Source organism: Notamacropus eugenii, chromosome 2, assembly GCF_028372415.1.
Source record: "Notamacropus eugenii isolate mMacEug1 chromosome 2, mMacEug1.pri_v2, whole genome shotgun sequence".
NCBI classification, from domain to species: Eukaryota; Metazoa; Chordata; class Mammalia; order Diprotodontia; family Macropodidae; genus Notamacropus; species Notamacropus eugenii.
In genome coordinates this window covers 15,324,311-15,344,740 of record NC_092873.1, presented here as the reverse complement: position 1 = coordinate 15,344,740, position 20,430 = coordinate 15,324,311, and the positions used below count along the sequence as shown (strand labels likewise).

The window sequence follows — 20,430 nt, the reverse complement described above, 5'->3', positions numbered from 1 at the left end:
CCACTGGACCAGGGCTGGAGCAGGCCTTGAAGGCACAATCCCCAGGGACAGCCCAAATCCCTCAACCCCCAGGTGCCAAAGGTCAGTGAGAGGGCTTTTTCAGCTGGCTGAGAATGGAGCAGGGTCCCTTCACAGCTCTGACTCCAGGCTGTGGCAGCAGGGCCCACAGCCTGCGGCGCTCACGGCAGGCAGCAGCTGGCATCTGTTGCAGGAGAACTCGTTGTAGCAGACCACCCACATACCTACACGGCTTGGTGATGTGGTGAAGAAAAGAGACACAGGAGGTGGGAAAAGATAGACAAATTCCGTTCATTGATCTGAGGGTTAAGGTATTTATAGACAGAAACGGCAAGCCTACGTGACATTCTGCTCATCTCCAGTGCCAGGGATTAGGCCAGTCTAACAGTCTTTAAAGATTGTTAGCCTAGAGGACATCTATTTTACATATCCCTTGTTTTCTGTGATTCCCATGTTTGTCTCAAGGAGACAGCTACTTCTGGGGGGCATGGAAAGCCATTCCAGATGATAATGAGCACTGTCTCAAAGAACAGTTTCCCCAAAGGTCTTTCCTGATCTTGTCAACAACACTCCACCCTGGCCCTCAACGCATTGGAAAGTCTCTGGGGGTACTGAGCAGTTGATCTGAACCTCAGGCCTGAGTGGGATCCTGCCCCCACCTCAAGCTCCTTGGGGGAATTGAGGATCTGATCTGAAACTCAGCCCCCACTGCTGGCATAGTGGAACTGCAGGTGAGGTGTTTGTGGAGAGGAAATTCTACCACTCACACATTCTGGACACAAAAGTTTTCTGCTTGATCCCAGACCAGTGCTCAGGCTTGCTTGTGCCACCTTGGAGGAACTGAGATCTTACAGGGACCCAGAGTGCACCCTACTCTTGACAAAGAACCCAAAAGTCAAGTATCTGATTGGGAAAATGGCTCACAAAGGGAAGAAAAATGGGTTTTTATAAGGTGACATCCCTGGAGAACAGATATCTTCTCCTATCTGTTTGCATGAGGAATAACAATGCCTACCAGCAGGGAAAGACATAAAAGTCAAGGCTTCTGCATCCCAAACATCCAGAATAAATATTCAATGGTCTCAGGCCATAGAAGAGCTCAGAAAGGATTTTGAAAATCAAGTAAGAGAGGTGGAGAAAAAAATGGGAAGAGAAATGATAGAGATGCAAGAAAATCATGAGAAGTGAGTCAACAGCTTGCTAAAAGAGACACAAAATACTGAAAAAAATAGCATCTTTTAAAACGGGGTAACTCAATTGGCAAAGGAGTTTCAGAAACACAATGAGGAGAAGAATGCTTCAACAACACAGAATTAGAAAGATTGAAAAGAACGTTCAAAAGCTCACTGAAAAAATAATTCTTGAAAATTAGAGTGGAAGAGTTGGAAGCTCTTGACTTTATGAGAGGCCAAGAAATCGCAAAACAAAACCAAAACAATGAAAATGTAGAAGACCATGTGAAATATTTCATTGGAAAAACAAGTGACCTGGAACATAAATCGGGGAGAGGCAATTTAAAAATTATTGGACTACCTGAAAGCCATGGTCAAAGAAAGAGTCTAGACATCCTTTTTCATGACATTATCCAGGAAAACTGAACCGACACTCTAGAAGCAGAGGGCAAAATACATATGGAAAGAATCTAAGGATCACGTCATGAAAGAGATGGATAAAGAGAAGCTCCTAGGAACACTGTAGCCTAAATTCAGAGTTTGCAGGTCAAGGAGAAAATATTGCAGGCAAGTAGAAAGAAACAATTCAAGTACTGTGGAAATATCATCAGCATAACACGGGCTACCATTTTCTATGTTAAGGGAGTGAAGGGCGTGGAAAGGATATTCCAGAAGTCAAAGCAACTAGGATTAAACCCAAGAATCATCTACCCAGCAAAGCTGAGTATAATACCTTAGGGGGGAAATGGTCTTTCAGTGAAGTAGAGGACTTTCAATTTCTCTTGCTGAAAAGAAAATTTGACTTTCAAATACAAGAACCAGGGGAAGCATGAAAAGATAAACAGGAAAGAGAAATCATAGGGGCCTTACTAAAGTTGAACGTTTCACATTCCTACATGGAAAGACAATATTTGTAAATCTTGAAACTTTTCTCAGCATCTGGGTACTTGGATGGATTACACAGACACACACACACACACACACACACACACACAGAACTCAGGGTGAGTTCAAGAGGAAGAGGTCATATCTAAAAAAAGTAAAATTAAGGAGTGGGAGAGAAATATACAGGAAGGAGAAAGGGAGAAATGGAATGGGGCAAATTATCTCTCATAAAAGAGGCAAGAAAAGCCTTTTCAATGGAGGGGAAAAGTGAGGAGGTGAGAGGGGAAAAGTGAAGCTTGCTCTCATCACATTTGGCTCAAGGAAGGAATAAATGCATGCTCAATTTGGTATAAAATCCTATTTTACCACATAGAAAATTAGGGGAGAAGGGGATAAGCAGGATGGGAGGATGATGGAAGGGAAGGGAAATGGGTGGAGGGAGTAATTAGAAGTAAACACTTGGGGAGGAACAAGGTCAAAAGAGAGAATAGAAGACATGGGAGGCAGGATAGGATGGAGGGAAATCGAGTTAGTGTTCCATAACATGACTATTATGGAAGAGGGGCAGCTAGAGAATAGAGCACCAGTGAAGGAGTCAGGAGGAAGTGAGTTCAAATTTCACCTCAGACGCATCACACTCACTAGCTGTGTGACCTTGGGTAAGTCACGTAACCCCAATTGCCTCGTGCTGGGTCATCTCCACGTATCCTGATGAATATCTGGTCCCTGCATTCAGATAGCTCTGGAGGAGAAGTGAGGCTGGTGACCTGCGCAGCCCTCCCTCACTCAAAACAAAGTCAAGTGCAAGTCATGTCATCATTTCTCTGATGGCATGCGGTTCTTTGGCAATGAAGGATGAATACACACACACACGCACAGACACACGCACACACAATCACATTATGGAGGTCGTTTCCCAAACTACACATGTATAGCGTATATTCAATTCCTTGCCTTCTGAGTGGTGATGGGTAGGGAGGGAGGAAGGAAGAGAAGTTGGAACCGAAAGTTTAAGGAGAAAATGTTGAATATTGTTCTTGGACACAACTGGGAAATAAGAAATACCAGTAATGGGGTATAGAAATTTATCTTGCTCTACAGGACAAAAGAGAAGATACATTTAAGGGAAGTGGAGAGATGTTAGAAGGGAGGGTAGATTGGTGGTAGGGGTAATCAGAATGCTTGGAGTTGTGGGGGGGTGGGGAGAGAGGGGGAGAAAATATGGTAGTCAAGATTTTGTTGAGATGAATATTGAAAATTTAATAGAAACACTATCGAATCAGGGTCCCCTCAAGACCAAAGAAACATAGATTGTCAAAGGAAAAGAGAAATAATGAGTGACTTTGAAAACGAATGTTGGCATCTAGATGAGCACTAGGCTGGGAATAAGTTCCAAAACACAGTTTTTCACTAATAGGGAGAGGCTTAAATCAAGGTATACACTCATGTGTGTGCATGCACATGTGAGCATGTGTGTGCATGTGTGCATGTGTGTGTGTGTGTGTGTGTGTCAGAACCCTATGAATCTTAGCATATTGAATTGCTTTCCTCACTTTGGCTTAGCTGGATTTGTATTTGAATTCTCTTGAATTCCCTTCCATCTATAATCAAAGAGGACATGAGTCTTGGTTTCTGGAATTCCCTTCCATCTATAATCAAAGAGAACATGAGTCTTGGTTTCTGGTTCTTGGAGGAAGGACGTCTCTGCTTCTCAGGCCAAGTGGAAAAAACTCTGGCCTCAGAATTAGCGAGGCCAGAAATCAAGGTCTTAGCTGGGGAATTTTGGCCCAAATCTCTGTAGGTCTCAGTTTCTTCACAGTCCTTCTCAGCTCTGACATTCGATGTTCTGAACCACTTTGGTGTGTCGTACCCTGCCCAAGGTCACCCAGGTTACAGTAAGTGATGAGCCCAACAAGGTGTGTGGATATTACTGATTACCTTGGCATGGTTGTGGAGGGTTGACATTGGTCATGGTCCCCACCAGACGGGGAGATCCTTCAGGGCAGGGAATGTCTTTTGCCTCTCCTCCTATCCCCAGCACAGTGTCTGGCACTAAGTAGCTGCTTAATCAAGCTTGTTGACTAGTCCACTAACTTGACATTCTTTAAACCATTTCCGCTAAGGTCCTGCTCTGACATCCTATCTTCCCTATTACAAGGTTACTCCATCCCAGGTTTGACCTTTTGGTTTTTAAAATTCTTCCCAATAGCTGGACCAGTATTCAAGACGTACCCCAAGGTCAGGAGATTAAAGGAAGAGGATAAAGATTGCTATATCCCAAGATACTTAAAGCATCTCTTTTCATGGTAGCTTGAAGATGGAATCTAAGGGGCTACTCTCCTACTGGGGAGCGGCTGGACAAATTGTGCTGTATTAGTGTGATGGAATATTGTGTCCTGAGAAATGACTAAATGGCCAGTTTCAGAGGATCCTGGAAAGACCTCAATAAACACACAGAGAGCAAAGTGAGCAGAACCAGAACAGTTTGTATAGGGAACACATTGTAGGGAAAACCAACGTCCAGATGTCGAAGCAAGCAGGGGAAAATTGTGAGTCCAGAAAACTCAAAAGGACACCGCCATCTCACTTTGACGAGAGGCTGATGAACTCCCAGTGCCAAGAAGGATGTATAATTTTTACAGCTAAGCTCGGGGATAAAGGCCTCATTTCTAGAATATATAGAGAACTGACCCAAATGTATAATCATACAAGTCATTCCCCAATTGATAAATGGTCAAAGGATATGAACAGGCAATTTTCAGAGGAAGAAATCAAAGCTATCTATAATCATATGAAAAAATGCTCTAAATCACTATTGGTTAGAGAGATGCAAATCAAAACAACTCTGAGGTACCACATCACACCTATAAGATTGGCAAACATGACAGAACAAGAAAATGATAAATGCTGGAGAGGATGTGGGAGAGTTGGAACACTAATTCATTGTTGGTGGAGCTGTGAGCGCATCCAACCATTCTGGAGAGCAATTTGGAACTATGCCCAAAGGGCTACAAAAATGTGCATACCCTTTGACCCAGCAATATCGCTACTAGGACTATATCCCCAAGAGATCATAAAAATGGGAAAGGGTCCCACATGTACAAAAATATTTATAGCAGCACTCTATGTAGTTGCCAAAAACTGGAAGTCAGGGGGATGTCCATCAATTGGGGAATGGCTGAATAAATTATGGTATATGAATGTAATGGAGTACTATTGTGCCATAAGAAATGATGAACAAGAAGACTTCAGAGAGGCCTGGAAGGACATATATGACCTGATGCTGAGTGAAAGGAGCAGAACCAGGAGAACTTTATGCACAGCAACAACCACAGTGTGTGAGAGTTTTTTCTGGTAGACTTAGATTTTTGTAATAACACAACAACTTCTGAAAAAAAAAAATCCCAATGGTGGACCTCAAGGCAAAATGCCTTCCACACTCAGAGAGAGAAATATGGAAGTCACTCACATAATGTAGCAGATCATGTTTGTGTATGTGTATCTGTTTGTGTATCATGTTCTGATTTGTTATACGGATTCTTTCATTTATCTTAGTCTGACTACATAGCATGACTATAGTGAAAATATACTCAATAGGAAAGTTTATGTAGAATCTATACAGAATTGTATGCGGTCGTGGGGAGGGAGGGAGGTAGTGGGGGTGGGTGGGGAGGGATAAAATCGCAATTGTATGGCAGTGATTGTTAAACATTAAAAAAATAAAAAAATATAAAAAAAAAAAAAGACTGAGGATTTGTTTTGTTTCACCGTGCATGTTTATGGGGAGAGAATTTTTCTTTTCCTTTGTTTGGTACTGGGGGGATGAATGGAAGGGAAGATTATAAATATAGAAGAAAAACCATTTTTCAGAATTATTTCTTAAAAAAGATCCCTCCCAGCCCTTATATTCCACATTCCACATTTTATCACCACTCTGGCTTTCACATTTCATAATCTGTATAACTTGACAAAACAAATATTTGCATCATGTACTTCTGGACTACACTTTCACCCCTGTAAGACCCAACTGTTAGATGTAGGCTGAGCCCAGGCTCCATTTCTGCACATGTCTAGTCCTCACTTAGTTGACCACTTCAGGGGTCCAGCGTCTCGAACAATGAAGCAGGTCTTCTCACCAGCCAACACCCAGTGTTAGGCCTTTGGGTGAGCAATAGCTCTCGATTTCCCTTCTCCAGTACCTGCCTAGGAAAGCCCAAATGGATTCCCAGAGAGTTGGGCATGACTGAACAAGAGGAGTGGGGAACCGTGCGCAAGGATGGGATGGGAACAGAGGAGGTCTCCATAATCCAAAAAAGTGTTCCACTTTTTTAGCTGGGGAGTCAGGGAAGCGTTACCAGATATAGTGAGGCATGACTTGGGCCTTGAAGAAAGAATTCAGTGGTCCAAAGAGTCCAGCTTCTGGGATAAGAACTCATGATTTCCTAAAACCTGCTGGGAAAAAGGGAGAAAAATATGGCAGAAACTAGGCATACACCAATACCTTACACTGCATACAAAGAGAAGTTCAAAATGGGTACATGATTTAGACATAAAGGTTGATGCCATAAGCAAATGAAGAGAGCGTGGAATAGTTCACCTGTCAGATCTACAAAGAAGGGAAGACTTTGTGACCAATCAAGAGAAAGAGAGAATGATAAAATGCAAAATGAATCATTGTGGGTATATGAAATTAAAAGGTTTTTGCTCAGACAAAACCAATGCAACCAAGGGTAGAAGAAGGAAAGCAGAAAGACTGGACACAATTTTCAAAGCCAGTGTTTCTGTTAAAGGCCTCATTTCTCAAATATGCAGAGAAGTGAGTCCAATTTCTAAGAATAGAAGTTATTCCCCAATTAATAAATGGTCAAAGCAATTCAACAGGTAATTTTCAGATTGAATCATTAAAAGCTAACTATAGTCATATGTCAAAGTGCTCTAAATCACTATTGATTAGACAAATACAAATGCAAACAAGTCTGAAGTACCATCTCACACCCATCAGATTGTCATGTGTAACATGACAGAAAAGGAAAATGATGTTAGAGGTGTGGGAAAATTAGAACAGTAATGCGTTATTGGTGGAATTTTGAACCAATCCCACCATGGTGGAGAACAATTTAGAACTGTGTTCAAAGGCTACGAAACTGTGTATACCTCTTGATCCAGCAATACCACTACTAGGTCTGTATCATAGAAATCATAAAAAATAGTAAAGGACCCACATGGACAAGAATATGTAGAGCAGCACTTTTTGTGGTGGCCAAGAACTGGAGACTGAGGGGATGCCCATCTCTTGGGCAATGGCTGAATAAGTTGTGCTATAAAAATATATCTTCTAAGAAATGATGAGCAGGCAGACTTCAGAAAAAGCTGAACTTACAGAAACTGAGGCTGAGTGAAGTCCGCAGAACCAGAACTCTGTACACAGAGCAGCTGCAGCGTACAATGAACAACTATGATAGACATAGCTCTTCTCAGCAAGGCAAGTATCTAAGACAGTTGCAAGAGACTCAAGATGGAAAATGGTGCCCATGTGCAGAGCAAGAACTAGCGGGTCAGAATGGAGATCAAAGCATGCTATTTTTTGGGAGTATGACTTTGCCCTTTTCTTATGTTTCTTCTTTCATAACATGACTAATGCAGACATGTTTTCATCGTGGAGTCTGCATAACTTATAGGAAAGTGCTTGGCCTCTTGTGGAGGGGGGAGGGGAGGATAAAGTGACTGATAAACAAATGTGGAATTCAAAACCTTATTATCAACAAAGGAATATTTACATGCAGTTGAAAAAGGTAAACTACTATTTCCAGAAAAAGAAAATTGTAAGTCATTAATAACTACTTTTAAAAGAATTTATATGGGATCACAGTTGCAGAGCTAGAAGAGGCTTCAAAGGTCGTCTGATGGAGCCCCCTCCTTTTACATATGGGGAAACAGAGGCCAAGAAGTGAAATGAATTGTTCAACGACCAAGCAGCAATATGTCTGACACTTTACCACCATGAGCTCATTGGATTCTCACAACCACTTTATGACACATTCTGATGCCCATTTTAGAGATGCAAGAGTTGAGGCTCAGCTTAAGTGACTTGACAGGGTCACACAGCCAGTTTCATCCCCATGGAGACATTGAAATTCAGCTTCGGGTTCCCCACCAGCTCTGGTCCAGGTTACCTCTGAAACACTGATGTGGTGGGAGCAGGTATGCTCTGGGGAGGAATGGAGGGTGATTAACTGGGGAAACACCCAAGACCTTTTAAACACTACTTGGAAATAAATAGTTTCATTCAGATTGATTCTGATTTTGAAAAAAAAAAATAACCCCCTCAGGAGAAATCAAAGGGGAGACAAAAATTGCAGGTGTATGTCTGGCCTCTTCCCTTCCCTGCCACATCCACGGGAGTTTGGGGCCCACATGAGAGGCGATGTAAGCATGGTATTGTGCTGAAAACCCAGCAGTGAGGTCAGAGGCTGGGTCCAAGCACCAGCACCGAGTCTGCTCCTTGAAGCAGGGAGGGGAGTCTGGGCCTCATTTTTCTCATTCTTAAGTAGTTGTGGTTCTTGTCAAGGATGCAGGTGAAGCCTGCTGTAAGCCACAAAGCACTTCATCATCAGCCTAAAGTACGTTCAGTCTTGTCCAATTCTGTAATCCCATTGGCGGTTCTCCTTGCACGTATATGGGAGCAGATTTGCCACAGCCTCCTCCAGCTTATTTTCCAGGTGAGGAAACAGAGGCAAGCTGGGCGAAGCGACTTGCGCAGGGTCACTCTACTAGTGAATGTCTGCAGCAAGATGAAGAGAGCCTGGGCTCGAAGTCAGGAAGACCCCAGTTTCCAATCATGTACCAGGTGCATGGAGTGCAGGGCGAGTCAAGGAGCTGCTGCCTGCCTTGATTTCCCCAGCTGAAAAGTGAGGATCACAGCACCGAGTTACCAGGGTTGTGAGGGATAGAATGAAATGACCTTTGCAAGGTGCTCTATCAGCCTTAGAGAGACATGTCATTGTTATAACTATTAGTGGTATGAGCCTTAATCATCCTCCCTGAGCAGGCGTGCATTTCAGAGTTAAGATGCTGCAACCCCCAGATGGGCTCCCATTTGGGCCACACTCTTAAAGAGAAAAGAATTTCTGAACATTTCCCACTGCACCCTGACTGCACACCTGCCCCGATTCTAGGTCTCTTCAACACATCCAGCCCCAACCGGCAGGGTGGCACCAGAGAACACAGTACAGGAATGTCCGGGCTGGGGATACCAGACAGCATGGGACATGAAATGTCCAGGCTGAGGAGCAGGGCAGCAGAGGAGGTAAAATATCAGCACTGGAGCAACCAGAGAACCCAGGATGTAGAAGGTTCCAGCCAGGAAGGAGACAATGACTGGGACAGGAGGGCCAGGAAAAGGCAGAGCTGGACAGATCCTTGGAAGCCAGGCTGTCAGGGCACAAAGGCATCTCAGAACCTTCTCTTGCTCCTTGACTGCTGCTGAGGGTCAGCTGTTTCACCCCAGTGCCAAGCCCAGGTCCCTGCTGAACTCGGCCACCTGAAACCGACCATTGCCACTCCTCCCAGCCCAGGTCACGCTGCAGAGTTTCTTGATCAAGTACCAAGACCTTCCTAAAAGGAACAATGCCACATCATATGCCAGAAAATTTTTATTTATTAACCTAACCTTATCATCTAACCTTTTCTTAACCTAACCTTGTAACACTGGAGTCTGACATCAGCTTCGAACTAGCTACCTAGCAAGCTAGCACTTATGTACAGGTGAGGGACTGCTGGCTTGACCATGTGGGCGCTGTGAGCACCATTGTCCCTCGAGCTCACCCACAGCTTTTGGGAGTCTCAGTGAGGTCCGGCTGTGACTGCACAGGATGGCCAAGAGGGGCCTCCCTGCTCCCATCTCAAGGCGTCTGCAGGTCATACGACAGTTCCCTCAAACTCCGGGACTCTGGCAAGTGGTGGGGAATCCCAGAGGGCAGAGCTGGTGCGAGTGTGATAACGTGGTTTACTCTTTTGGAATATGTCCTCGAGGTCCGGACTGAGGATGGTGCCAAAGATCTGGTCAATGTCAGGAGGGACGTAGTACTGATAGATGGTGGCCTGCCTGAGCTGGAACCCTGGGGCAGGAGAGTCAGGGGTCACATCAGAGCAGGGGTCTCACAAACAGATGCCACCCAAGTCCTAATGACTCTCCTCATCAAGGTTGTTCCAAATATTCCCTTCTCCTCACCCCTTGTAACGCCAGCCCTTGCATCTGAGAACCTCCCTCCCCTGACCTCAGGCCCCAGGCTCTCAGTAAATTCCCTTTCTCTCCAGACACCTCAATCCCATCCCTTCCTCTCTTCTTCCTGAAGGAACCTCCTAAGAGCCCACCTTGCAGCATGTCTCCTCCTGGCCTTCCCTCCCTCCACTGAACTCCTTTCACATGTCAGATGTTCAGCACCCCCTTCACATACAACTGTCCCCAATAACCTCTTCAGTGCCAAAGGGAGCAATCTTATCTCTGCAGCTGATGGATCCCGGGCCACCTGCCCCTCGCCTGCTTCTCCTCTTTCCTAATTGACTTCTCATCAGCCCTCTGGATCAAGGATCCTTCTTGGGCCCCATTCTGCTTTCTCTCTCTACTGTTTCCTCTGGTGAAGTGGATCACTCCCAGAGCTATGCATCCATATAGCCTTCTGCTCTCTCCTGAGTGTCAGCCCCAAATCATCCACTGCCAGCTGGCTCTTTTAAAAAGGATGTCTCACAGGCACCTCCAGTTCTCTATATCTGACATGCAGAATTCTCTCCCCTAACGGACACCTCCACCTTTTCGTGGAGAGCACTGCCCACCTGGCTCACAATCTCAGCATTACCCCAGACTCCTCACTCTTTTTCCTCGCACATGGCCCATCGAGGGCCAACCAAACCTTACACTATCTGAACTGAATCTGACCCAGTTATAGATGCTGCCTCGCCCACCACAGCAGTTCACACAGCCCTCCGTGACTTCACCTGCACACTGCCCTCCCTGTGGATCTCCCCCACCCATCCTCTACACGGCTACAAGGGAATTTTTCCAAAGCCCAGCAGGACGGACCACATCCCTCCCCTGCTTAGCCTCCAGATCAAATGGAAGTTTCCACTGACATTGAAAGGCCAAGCTTTACAACTTGCTATCAGCCTACATTTCTAGCCTTTTAAACATTGCTCCCCTTAGTACACCTCACTCCAATCTCATGAGGGGTGTCATTTGTCATTCAGGGAGACGGTCTTCACTTACCAGTGGCCCAAGCAGGAATGGGCCTGCCGGGCTGGAACTCATCATCTGTGGAGTCATCACTACACAGATCCATTCCATCACTGTCTGGGATGATCTTGAGGCTCCCCTTCGGGCCCTGGGGGGTCATTTCAGAAGAGTTGCCAACCGGAGTCTGAAGATGAAAGGAGACCTCTTTATCTCTTCCTGGCCCCTTGGGCTGCCAGAGCTGAAAGAAGCTGAGAGATGATTCAGTGCAAACCCACCCCCACCCCATCTGACTGATGAAGAGACTGAGGTCCTGAGTGGCCACAGGCCAGGAAGAACACTCTCATTATGTCTCCACCTCTATGTGGATCCGTTTCTTGATGTGTCCAATGTGGATAAGTCACACTCAGCTTCCAGCTGGGAGTCTCAGAGGAAAGGATGTGAACACAGAAAGAAATCCCTGTTTCTGTGGAGGAAATCTTGGGTCTGGCAGGGTCCAAAGACTTCTTTTCTGGGAAGGTGTGCACTGACCCCACAGGGTTTGTGGGGCATCTTCAACTCCTTATAGACCAAGGACCTGATCACTGAGAGCAATGGGGAAGGCCGATGGAGATGGCCTCATTTCGATGTGTGTAGCTAAACCCTAGATAACACTCCTGAGGGCCAGGCCCTCTTGGACTTGACCCTCTGCTGACCGAAAAAAGCCAAACATCAGGAAACTGCTGGCAGACAGAGCTGAGGCAAGCCTGCAGAGTTTGGTTAAGCTTTGGGCTGACAGGCGGCCAAGGGGTCCCCACACTGGGCTCCCCTTGGAGAGTTCTCCCAAGGCTTTCTTTCCCTTCTCCTCTGTAGAGGTCACAGAATGTGGAGGAGGTTCAGAGTTTGAACTAAGTGGGACCTTGTGGGGTCATTGAGGTCATCCCACTGCCCCACGTGGCAAAAGAGAACTCTGGGTGCTAGAAAGTGAAGAGTTCACACAGGAAATGGTGCATGCTGCAGGCTGAACCCCAACGTGGTGTCCTGTTTGGTCCTTAGCCCCCACTGCTCTCAGATACAGCCTTGGGCTACGCTGCACAATGCTGGCGGTGCCAGCCCACTGAGCCCTAGTTCAGCGTTGAGAAGATGGAATTAAATAGGCATTCGTGTCAATGTCAAAATGTGGTTTCAGACAATCCAAATTTGCAAGGGCGAAGTGTGGAGAGTCATAAGGTCATGTGAAAAGGCCCCAGGACGTTCAGGGGACAGGAAGTTCAGGGTAGGTCAGCAGTGACACAGCATCCCAGAAAGACAGGGAGAGGCAGGTGGGCAGGGCTTCCAAAAACAAGGAGGTGGCCCTGGTGCCTCTAGCCTCTGCTCCCTCTGAGGCCCAGGCTACACCCCATCGTACAATAATGAAAACCAGACAGTCTGCAGAAAAGGGCAATCCAATGCCAAAGGACGTGGGACTGCTGAGCCAGGACAAGAGGAGACTTAATTTGTCTCCTCACGTCCACGTGTGGTGGGCACCTGGCTGAGACAACAGAGGATAGAACCAGGGCCAAAGTGGGGAGGTCCCCTGGGCACATCCTGACATTCAGAACTCTCCCAAAATGCAATGGGCTGGCTGATCAATTGATGGGCTCCCTGGTCTTGAGAGATCTTGAAGCGGAGGCCAAGGGACCTCTTATCCTGAGCACTGGAAGAAGACCGAGCGTGGACCTGGCTAGTGGCCTAACAGCCCCCTAGGAGCCTGCCTTTCTACGTTTCTGGGCAGTGAGATGCAGAAGGGGCCTCACCTGCACGTGCGTGGTCACATCCAACCATCTGTCAGGGGCTCCAGCAGCGGCTGCCACCACCTTGGCCTCCTTGGCCTTCTTCTCCTGCTCCTTCTGCAGCTTCTTTGGCTCCTGCTCTTGGCGCTGATCTTGCTCCTGGGGCCACAACAGCATTGCGTCAGCCCAGACAACTGCCCAAGGTGCTGCCCCTCATCCCTGCCCTGTTCCAGGAAAACCCAAAGAGCCCAGGGGCAGCAGCCTCTGAAGGGACCATTGGAGGAGGAGGTAAGGGCTGGGGCTGTAGCTAAGACCAAGGCCCACCCCAGGTCCTGCCCAGTGCCTCACCCTCTTCTGCTCCTCTTCCAGTTCCTTCAGTAATCTCTCCTTGTGGAGCTGCAGAGCTCGCTCCCTGAAAACCAAGAGTCCTTCCTCAGCAGTCACCAGCAGGAAGGGGGCCAGAGGGTTGGTCCTGACTCAAATCCCTCCCTGGGGCCCCTCCTGCCACTTTGTCCAGGTCTTAACTACTCTTCACCTACTCATGACAATGGGACAGGGGAAAGAGTATCAGGAGGAAAGTCAGGAAAGCCTAAGGTCCCAGATGGCAGGGCCTGCTTTGTTTCTGTCTTTGTACCCCCAGAGAACTGAGACACAGTGTCTTGTACATAGTAGGCACTCAAGAAATGCTCAAGCAATTGAACTCTCTTTTCTGTTCCACTTTAATCCAAGAACATTCCCAAACACTGATGCAGGAGCTGGGAATCAGTACTGCCTCCCACTAAAACAGACACCCACCATAGGCCTCTGAGTCAAGTGCTTGGAAAACAAATGGAATGATGAATATAGGAGACGCAAAACCATACATGTAAGTATCAGGATGTGATTTCATATCTGGACCAGTAATGTCATCACAGCAGGGAACCTGATGCAGAAACTGCTGCATCCGTGGAGACAGAGCCATACGTTTCAAATGAAATGTCCACCTGTCATGGTCCAAAACGTTAAAAGGATTTGTAGCTGCCATCAGATCCCAGAATGCTACAGGGCCTCCTTAGTGAGTCAAAGGATCGGTCAAGAGATTCGCTCAAAAACTGAGTATAATTATGCTGCAGAGGAACAAAAGGGGTCTTGAGCAGAATAGAGCACTTTCCAACACCCTGATGAAAAGCTCAGAGCTGAGGAAAAACTTTGAAATTCCAACACGGGAGTCAAGAGAAAGCGGGAAAGGCAAGAAACAAGTGGTTGTCTACTGAGGTGTGTGACGGGCCTGGGGATGCCTCTGCCAGCAGCGCCACTGTTACAGGGAAGGCCAAGACTAGCGCCCAGTCACAAAAGTTGGAACGAGAAGAGATGGCACACAGTTGGGGCAATTCTCACTTAAGTAGACTAGTAACTCAGAAAAAGTGCAAAGGACACAGAAGATTCAGTGCCAGACCATCATTGTCCTACAGAAGTCTCATTGTAAAGGTCAACACTTGATGCCCGCAGGAAGTGGAAAGGCAGCAGACGGAAATACAGAGTGATCCGTAAAATTCCACGAAGGACCAGGACAGAGGTGAAATACGAGCAGGGCTGCCTCAGACCACCCCGGAAAACAAGCTGATATTGCATGGGGCTGGAGTGTCCAAGTAAGTGCACTGTCCTGAAAGCGTCAAAGGCTGCAACTAGGACAGCAAAGAGATGAAAACATAGAAAAGGTCTGCCGATTTCTCTGGTAAGCTGGGTTGCTTGTCATTCTTTAAATTCCCAGGCCCTGGTATGCTACCTGAGGATATAGAAGGTCTCTCAGCCACACTGAGAAGCCACAGCTACCTGGGCAGAGCTGGAACCCCACCAGCGTGGAGGAAGCATCTCTACCAAAGAAGGAACACACCAACTGGGGAGGGGCTGATCACACTGGCCTATGGGTGTAACAGAATACTAGTATGCAGCAAGAAATCAAGCTCTGGTACCGAGAAAAGTCCAAGGAGAAGAGCAGGCATGAGGACAGAAGAGTGTGAGCCAAGAATCATATGGAAGGGGAGATGGACTGAACAGCCGCCCCAGCCCCTCTTGTTCCTGCACCTCAGCCCATTTGCGGTAGGGAGGTGGAGGGCACAGTGCTGCCCACCTGCGGTCAGGGCAGCCCACCTCCCGTGTCACAGGACGGAAACTGGGGGAGAGCAGACAACGCCTGTCAAAGACATTAATAATAGCTATTTTTAAAATACAGAATTAAAAACAAACCGTTGCTCGTGCTCAAATCTGCTTCCAACAAATTCAACTTGTGTCTCAAATCGTCAAAGTCTCAGTTTCCTCATCTGCAAAATGGGGATGATCCCTGCAAATACACACCTCTCAAAATTGTTGTGATATTGGACAGAAGTGAAGAGGATTGTCCCACACAGCGGGACAGTCACCCCAAGGAAGGAAAAAGACCTTGACTTAGCATCTGCTCTGGGTTGAGTGCGAGGGATAAAGAGCTTGCTCATGTTCTAAGAACTAAAGAGACATGGCCCATCCAAAGGAAGGAGAACAGCTAGTCCCAGAAGGGCAAAGGACAAAGAAGAAAAGCAGGATGTGTCTGGGGAATCATGCTCCATGATCCCAAGCTCCCCAATGTGAAAATCCATCCTCTCCATGGCCAACATGATCTCAGGCTCCCAAGGTGGTCAGGAAGTACGAGGAGAGTTCAGCACGACCCTGTGAGTCTCCCGACAGGGCCCATGTAGCACCCACACGTTTTAGGAAAAGAAACTGAGTCTTGGAGAGGGCAAGGGACATTCTCAATGCCCCGTTGAAAGCAAATAATGGAGCCAGCATGTGGCCTGGAGTAACCCCACGCACCTCCCTGCCCAAGAGGCCTTCTCACAGATGTCGGGTATCTGCAGGGAGCTCACTCACATTCACATCCTCTCTCTCTCTCTCTGTCTCTCTCTGTCTCTCTCTGTCTCTCTCTCTCTCTCTCTCTCTCTCTCTCTCTCTCACATACACACACACACACACACGAATACAATCTCTCACACTCAGTCGCACATAGTCGCACACACACAATCTCTCACAGACTCACAGAATTTCACACACATTTCAATCACACACAGTCTCCTCTTTCACACGCACACACAATCTCACACCCAGAAACAGCCACGCACACAAGAACACACAGTTACACAAATATGAAGACACAACCAAACACATTCACACAGGCACACAGTGACATGCACACACACAAAATCTCAGACGACCAGTCATAAACACGCAAACATTCATGCACAGACAGGCACAGATTCATGCACACATACAGTCACACATAGAGTCGCACAGAAGCACACACAGTCAAACACATGTACACACACATGCACCCATATAATCACACACAGGAACCCACACTCATGCACACAGTCACACACACGCACACACGGCCACACTTCTGCACCCACACGCACACACAGAAACATCCACAGACGCGCACACACACACAGACATGAACAGAGAGGCAGGGGAGGCACAGCTGCTCAGGGGGCAGACAGGCCCTCACCACTCAGCCTGCAGCCTCTCCTCCTCCCTCTTCCTCTGCATCTCCCTCTCCAGCGCCAGCTGCCTCTCCCGCTGCCTCTGCTGCACCGCGTTTCTTAGGGCTTCTGCCACCTTCCTCTGCCGCTTCTGCTCCCGCTCCTCCTCCTGCTGCAGGTGGAAAGGAGAGGGATCCCGTCAGGGAGGTGGGGAGGGACGGGCCACATGGGCTTCCGAGCACAGACAACTCACTGAGCAGGAGGAGGACTGGTGCGGGCACGAATCAGGCTGCTCTAGCTCGCCCTCAGTATCCCCGCTGCTCTCAACAGTCTTTAAGACCCCCTCAGCTCTAAAATCAATGGTTGTACAAGAACCATCCATGCTGGCTCCAGATTGGGCCCATGCTTCTGACTGACTGCAGAATGAATATTCTGCACCTGGCACAGTCCTCCTCCTCGCCCCAATAACACACCAGGCAGTGAGGGGCATCAGGTATCCCAGAATGGACGGTGAACAACTGTCCCCAGTCTTTCTCTCTTAGGTTCCTCTCTGTTGTGGGGCTGCGCCCTGACAACAAGAATGATGAAGATCACATTTCAGTTGTGTTTGGCTTGGCTTATCTCCTCAGGTCCTTACCAACACTTCTACAAGGCAAATATAACTTTGCAGAAGAGGAAACTGAGGCAGGCAACAGTTAAAGGAGCTAACCAAGGTGGCACAGCTGGATCTGAACTAAGGTCCTCTTGCCTCGAGGCTCAGCACACAGGGGCACACAGTTGGCTGCCCCCAAGTAAGTGGGGCCGAAGGACCAGAGGCTGGCCAGCTCCACTCCTTCCTCCATGGGGGCCCATCTGCACTCACCTGCTGGAGTCTCTTCTGCCTCCAGGCTTCTTCCTCCTGCTTCAGCATCATCTCAGCCTCCTCCAGCTTCCTGGCAGTTTTCTTGCTGGCCTTCTTAGCCAGCGGCTTCTGCTTTGCCTGAGAGACCCCGAGCCAGGAGGTCAGGGGTCAAGACCCTGCCCTGTCCCACCCAGCATCTTGCCAGGGGCCCAGGCTCTGGGGCTGCCTCTGACCTCCAACTTCTGCTCAGTGCGTTTCTTCTTCTCTACCTCCAGCTGTTCTGCCTGCTTGCGGGCCTTCAGGGCCTTCCACAGGTGCTCTTCCCGTTTCCTGGGGGAACAAGGAGCAATGGACCCATTCTTGGGCTTGGCAAGCCCCCTCAGTCCTCCCCACCATACCGCCCGCCCATGCCTCCAGAAGGTGCTCACTCACATCTTCATCTCCTCCAAGCGCTGGTGTTGGTCTTCCTCCACCTTCTGCTTTCTTAGGAGCTCAGCCTCCTCCTTCTTTTTCAGGTTTTCCAGCTGCTGCAGTTCCTTCTCCTGAGGACAGGAAGGGCATCGCAGCTGTGAGGCAGATGGGGAGACCGCCAGGGGCCAGAAGAGGTCAGAATGCCCAGACTCTCTTCTCCCCACCCCCTTTCCCTGGAAGGCCCACCTTCCCCCCATTCGATATGCAGAGAGCATGAGAAGGGCTGTGTCACAGACAGGACCTGAACCAGGCTCTGAAGGCAGCTGTCTCTTCTCTCCACATGCTCGAACAACTGTTCTTGACATCAATGAGTCAAAGGAAGGGAAGCTGAGGGCATAGGGGGTGGCTGGTGTCCTGCCAGTGTGGCCTCCCAGGGCTTGGTCAGCCACTAACTGGCCAGGTGGCTGTACACCACTGCTTCCCCTCTCTGAGATCCAAAATTCATCATCTGTCAAATGGGCTCATTGTCCTTGCCTTCCATGGAGGCAGTATAGAAACCAAGGCTCGGAGGCTGTCCTGGCTCCTCTTGATAGTCAACATCAGGGCCTCACTGATCGAAAGAGGCAAGGGGCTGATCCAAGACCTCACGTACAAGACACTGTGAGCTGGGCTTCACACCCATCAAAAACTGTGAGGTACAGCCAAATGATCGACACTATTGGACCCCAGGATACCTGAGCCCACCAGCTCGAGGAGAGTGCAGCCCCCACAAGAACACCTCGCACACCCCTTGGCCACCTGTCCGGAAAGAAGCCTTGGACCCAGTGTGCTGGGAGAGAACCTCGAGGGTCTTCTTGGCCTGCCAGATCTAGATACCCCTCCAGGGGAAAGACTGAGTCAGGCTTCAGAAATCCATCACATGGGGACTGAAGAAAAAGGAGAACGGAGGAGGACAGTGACTAGCTCTACTCTGCCCAGCCTCAGAATGCACACCCAGAAGGGGTCAAAATCTGCAGGAAACCAACGGGACAGCAGAATGGAGCCTTCTAACTCGACCCAATGTACAGGGATTTGAGGTCCACTGCACTCAAGCATCATGCTGGCAGCCATAGACACAGGCCATGCCTTGTGAACTAGTGAGCTCCCTGCTGCTCTGAGGTGTTCCAGTAAAGGCTAGACAGATGACCCCATCAGGATGCTGTGGACGGTACACCTCCCTCTCACAGAACGAGGGTTGACATAACTTCCGAAGCTCACCACACAGACGCTACCCAAGGGATCAATCCCCACTGAGTTCCAGCTCCCTCCTCGCACTGCCCTTTCTGCCGTCAACCAGAGGCAAAATCTCCCGATTCGTGCAGCTGGCTCAGCGTGGACTAAGAAGTGGGAGAGTGGGAAGCATGACAATGGAGAGAATAGTGGGAGACAGCATTTTCAGGATGACTGATACAACTGCGTTTGCTTGGTTCAAAAATTCAGGTGTCAGCCAATGTTCATCAAATCGAATAGACAAAAGTCCTTCAAATGGATGAAACCAAAGTCCTTTCTGAAAAGATTCGGCCCAGAAATGCTTTAAGCAGCAGCTCCTGAAGAACGTTTAACTGACAAACTTGGGTGCTTTGGGGAGCAGCCAAGTCTCGTGAGAATTCCCAGCTTGGTACCTCCCTCCACCACTCTCTATCGACATTTCTTCACCAGCTAAAGCAAGGGCCCAGAGCACTGCAGATCCCGTGACCTGCCTGGGAGTCCACAATCTCTTGAAGGTAACAACACTCTGATCCCTCCCTAAACAGAGATTTTGGGATGAACTGCCTTCCCTGGAATGCCATGACTCCCAAGTTCAGTAGGTCATTGTGGGACAAAGCTCTCCTCAGAGGAGAGCCAGGACACCACAACTCTGGCCAGAAATGCTACCCCGTTCCCCAAGGCTTCAAGGTAAGGAACTCCTCATTCCCAGAAGGAGGAAAATATGGTCTCCTTGAGTACTAATCACCTGCTGGGCTCTTTCTGGTCTCTAGAACATAAATGGAAAAGGCTGCTCCCCTTGGAGGAAGCATGCGAATATTCCAAGACAGAATCAGCTGCTTGGCCTGGACCTTGGGCATGGCCCTGAACTCTTAAGAAGTAGCCAAGAAGGCCAGGAAGAATCTCACCCCAGGAACCCAGATTTAGGTAAGTGGGAGAACTCTCCCAAATAACCCCCAGACCCCTTACAGAAAACTCCTGCCCTTAGGATGTGGGGATCCTGGGGGCAGTACCCCTAGCTGGGCACAGTGAAGTAGGCGAGACTGTGCAATCTTCAGCACAAAGTTACAGATGCAGCTGCCCTGCTCCGCCAGGCTCCTTTCCTGATTCCCACAGGCTGATGATGGTGATGGGCCTTTCTCTGTCCAAGACTCAGGTTCCCTTCTCCTTCATCACTCAAGGTCTGTCTCATGGCTCTACCCCCAGTTCAATTCCAAAAGGCAAGTCATTTCCACAACTTTAAAATCAACTGACCAGAAAGTTTGTGGAATGCCCCTGGGAGCAGGAACCAGCCCCAACAGTGGTGTGCTCCTTAGACCAAACTCAAAGGACAGGTACAAGCTCCTTAAGAAGGATCTCTCAGAGACTCTGGGAATTAGGAATGAGACTT

The 20,430-nt window shown here is 48.3% G+C and overlaps 1 protein-coding gene across 7 annotated transcripts in view; it reads right to left on the bottom strand.

The window, feature by feature from the left end:
- The window catches only part of LOC140522101 (inner centromere protein-like), a 576,743-nt gene that overhangs the window by 428,461 nt on the left and 127,852 nt on the right, over positions 1–20,430 (bottom strand). For 3 of the 7 annotated variants that reach the window (XM_072637145.1, XM_072637142.1, XM_072637144.1), the window contains 3 exons: positions 17,817–17,950; positions 17,618–17,714; positions 17,406–17,522 (listed from right to left, as the gene is read on the bottom strand). In XM_072637145.1, the coding sequence (XP_072493246.1) occupies positions 17,406–17,522; positions 17,618–17,714; positions 17,817–17,950 (348 nt within the window). Of the gene's footprint in view, positions 1–9,714; positions 10,193–11,337; positions 11,543–11,576; positions 11,768–13,076; positions 13,212–13,400; positions 13,465–16,569; positions 16,716–17,405; positions 17,523–17,617; positions 17,715–17,816; positions 17,951–20,430 lie in introns of those variants that run through there. The other 4 variants (XM_072637146.1, XM_072637147.1, XM_072637148.1 and 1 more) reach the window with 4 other exon arrangements.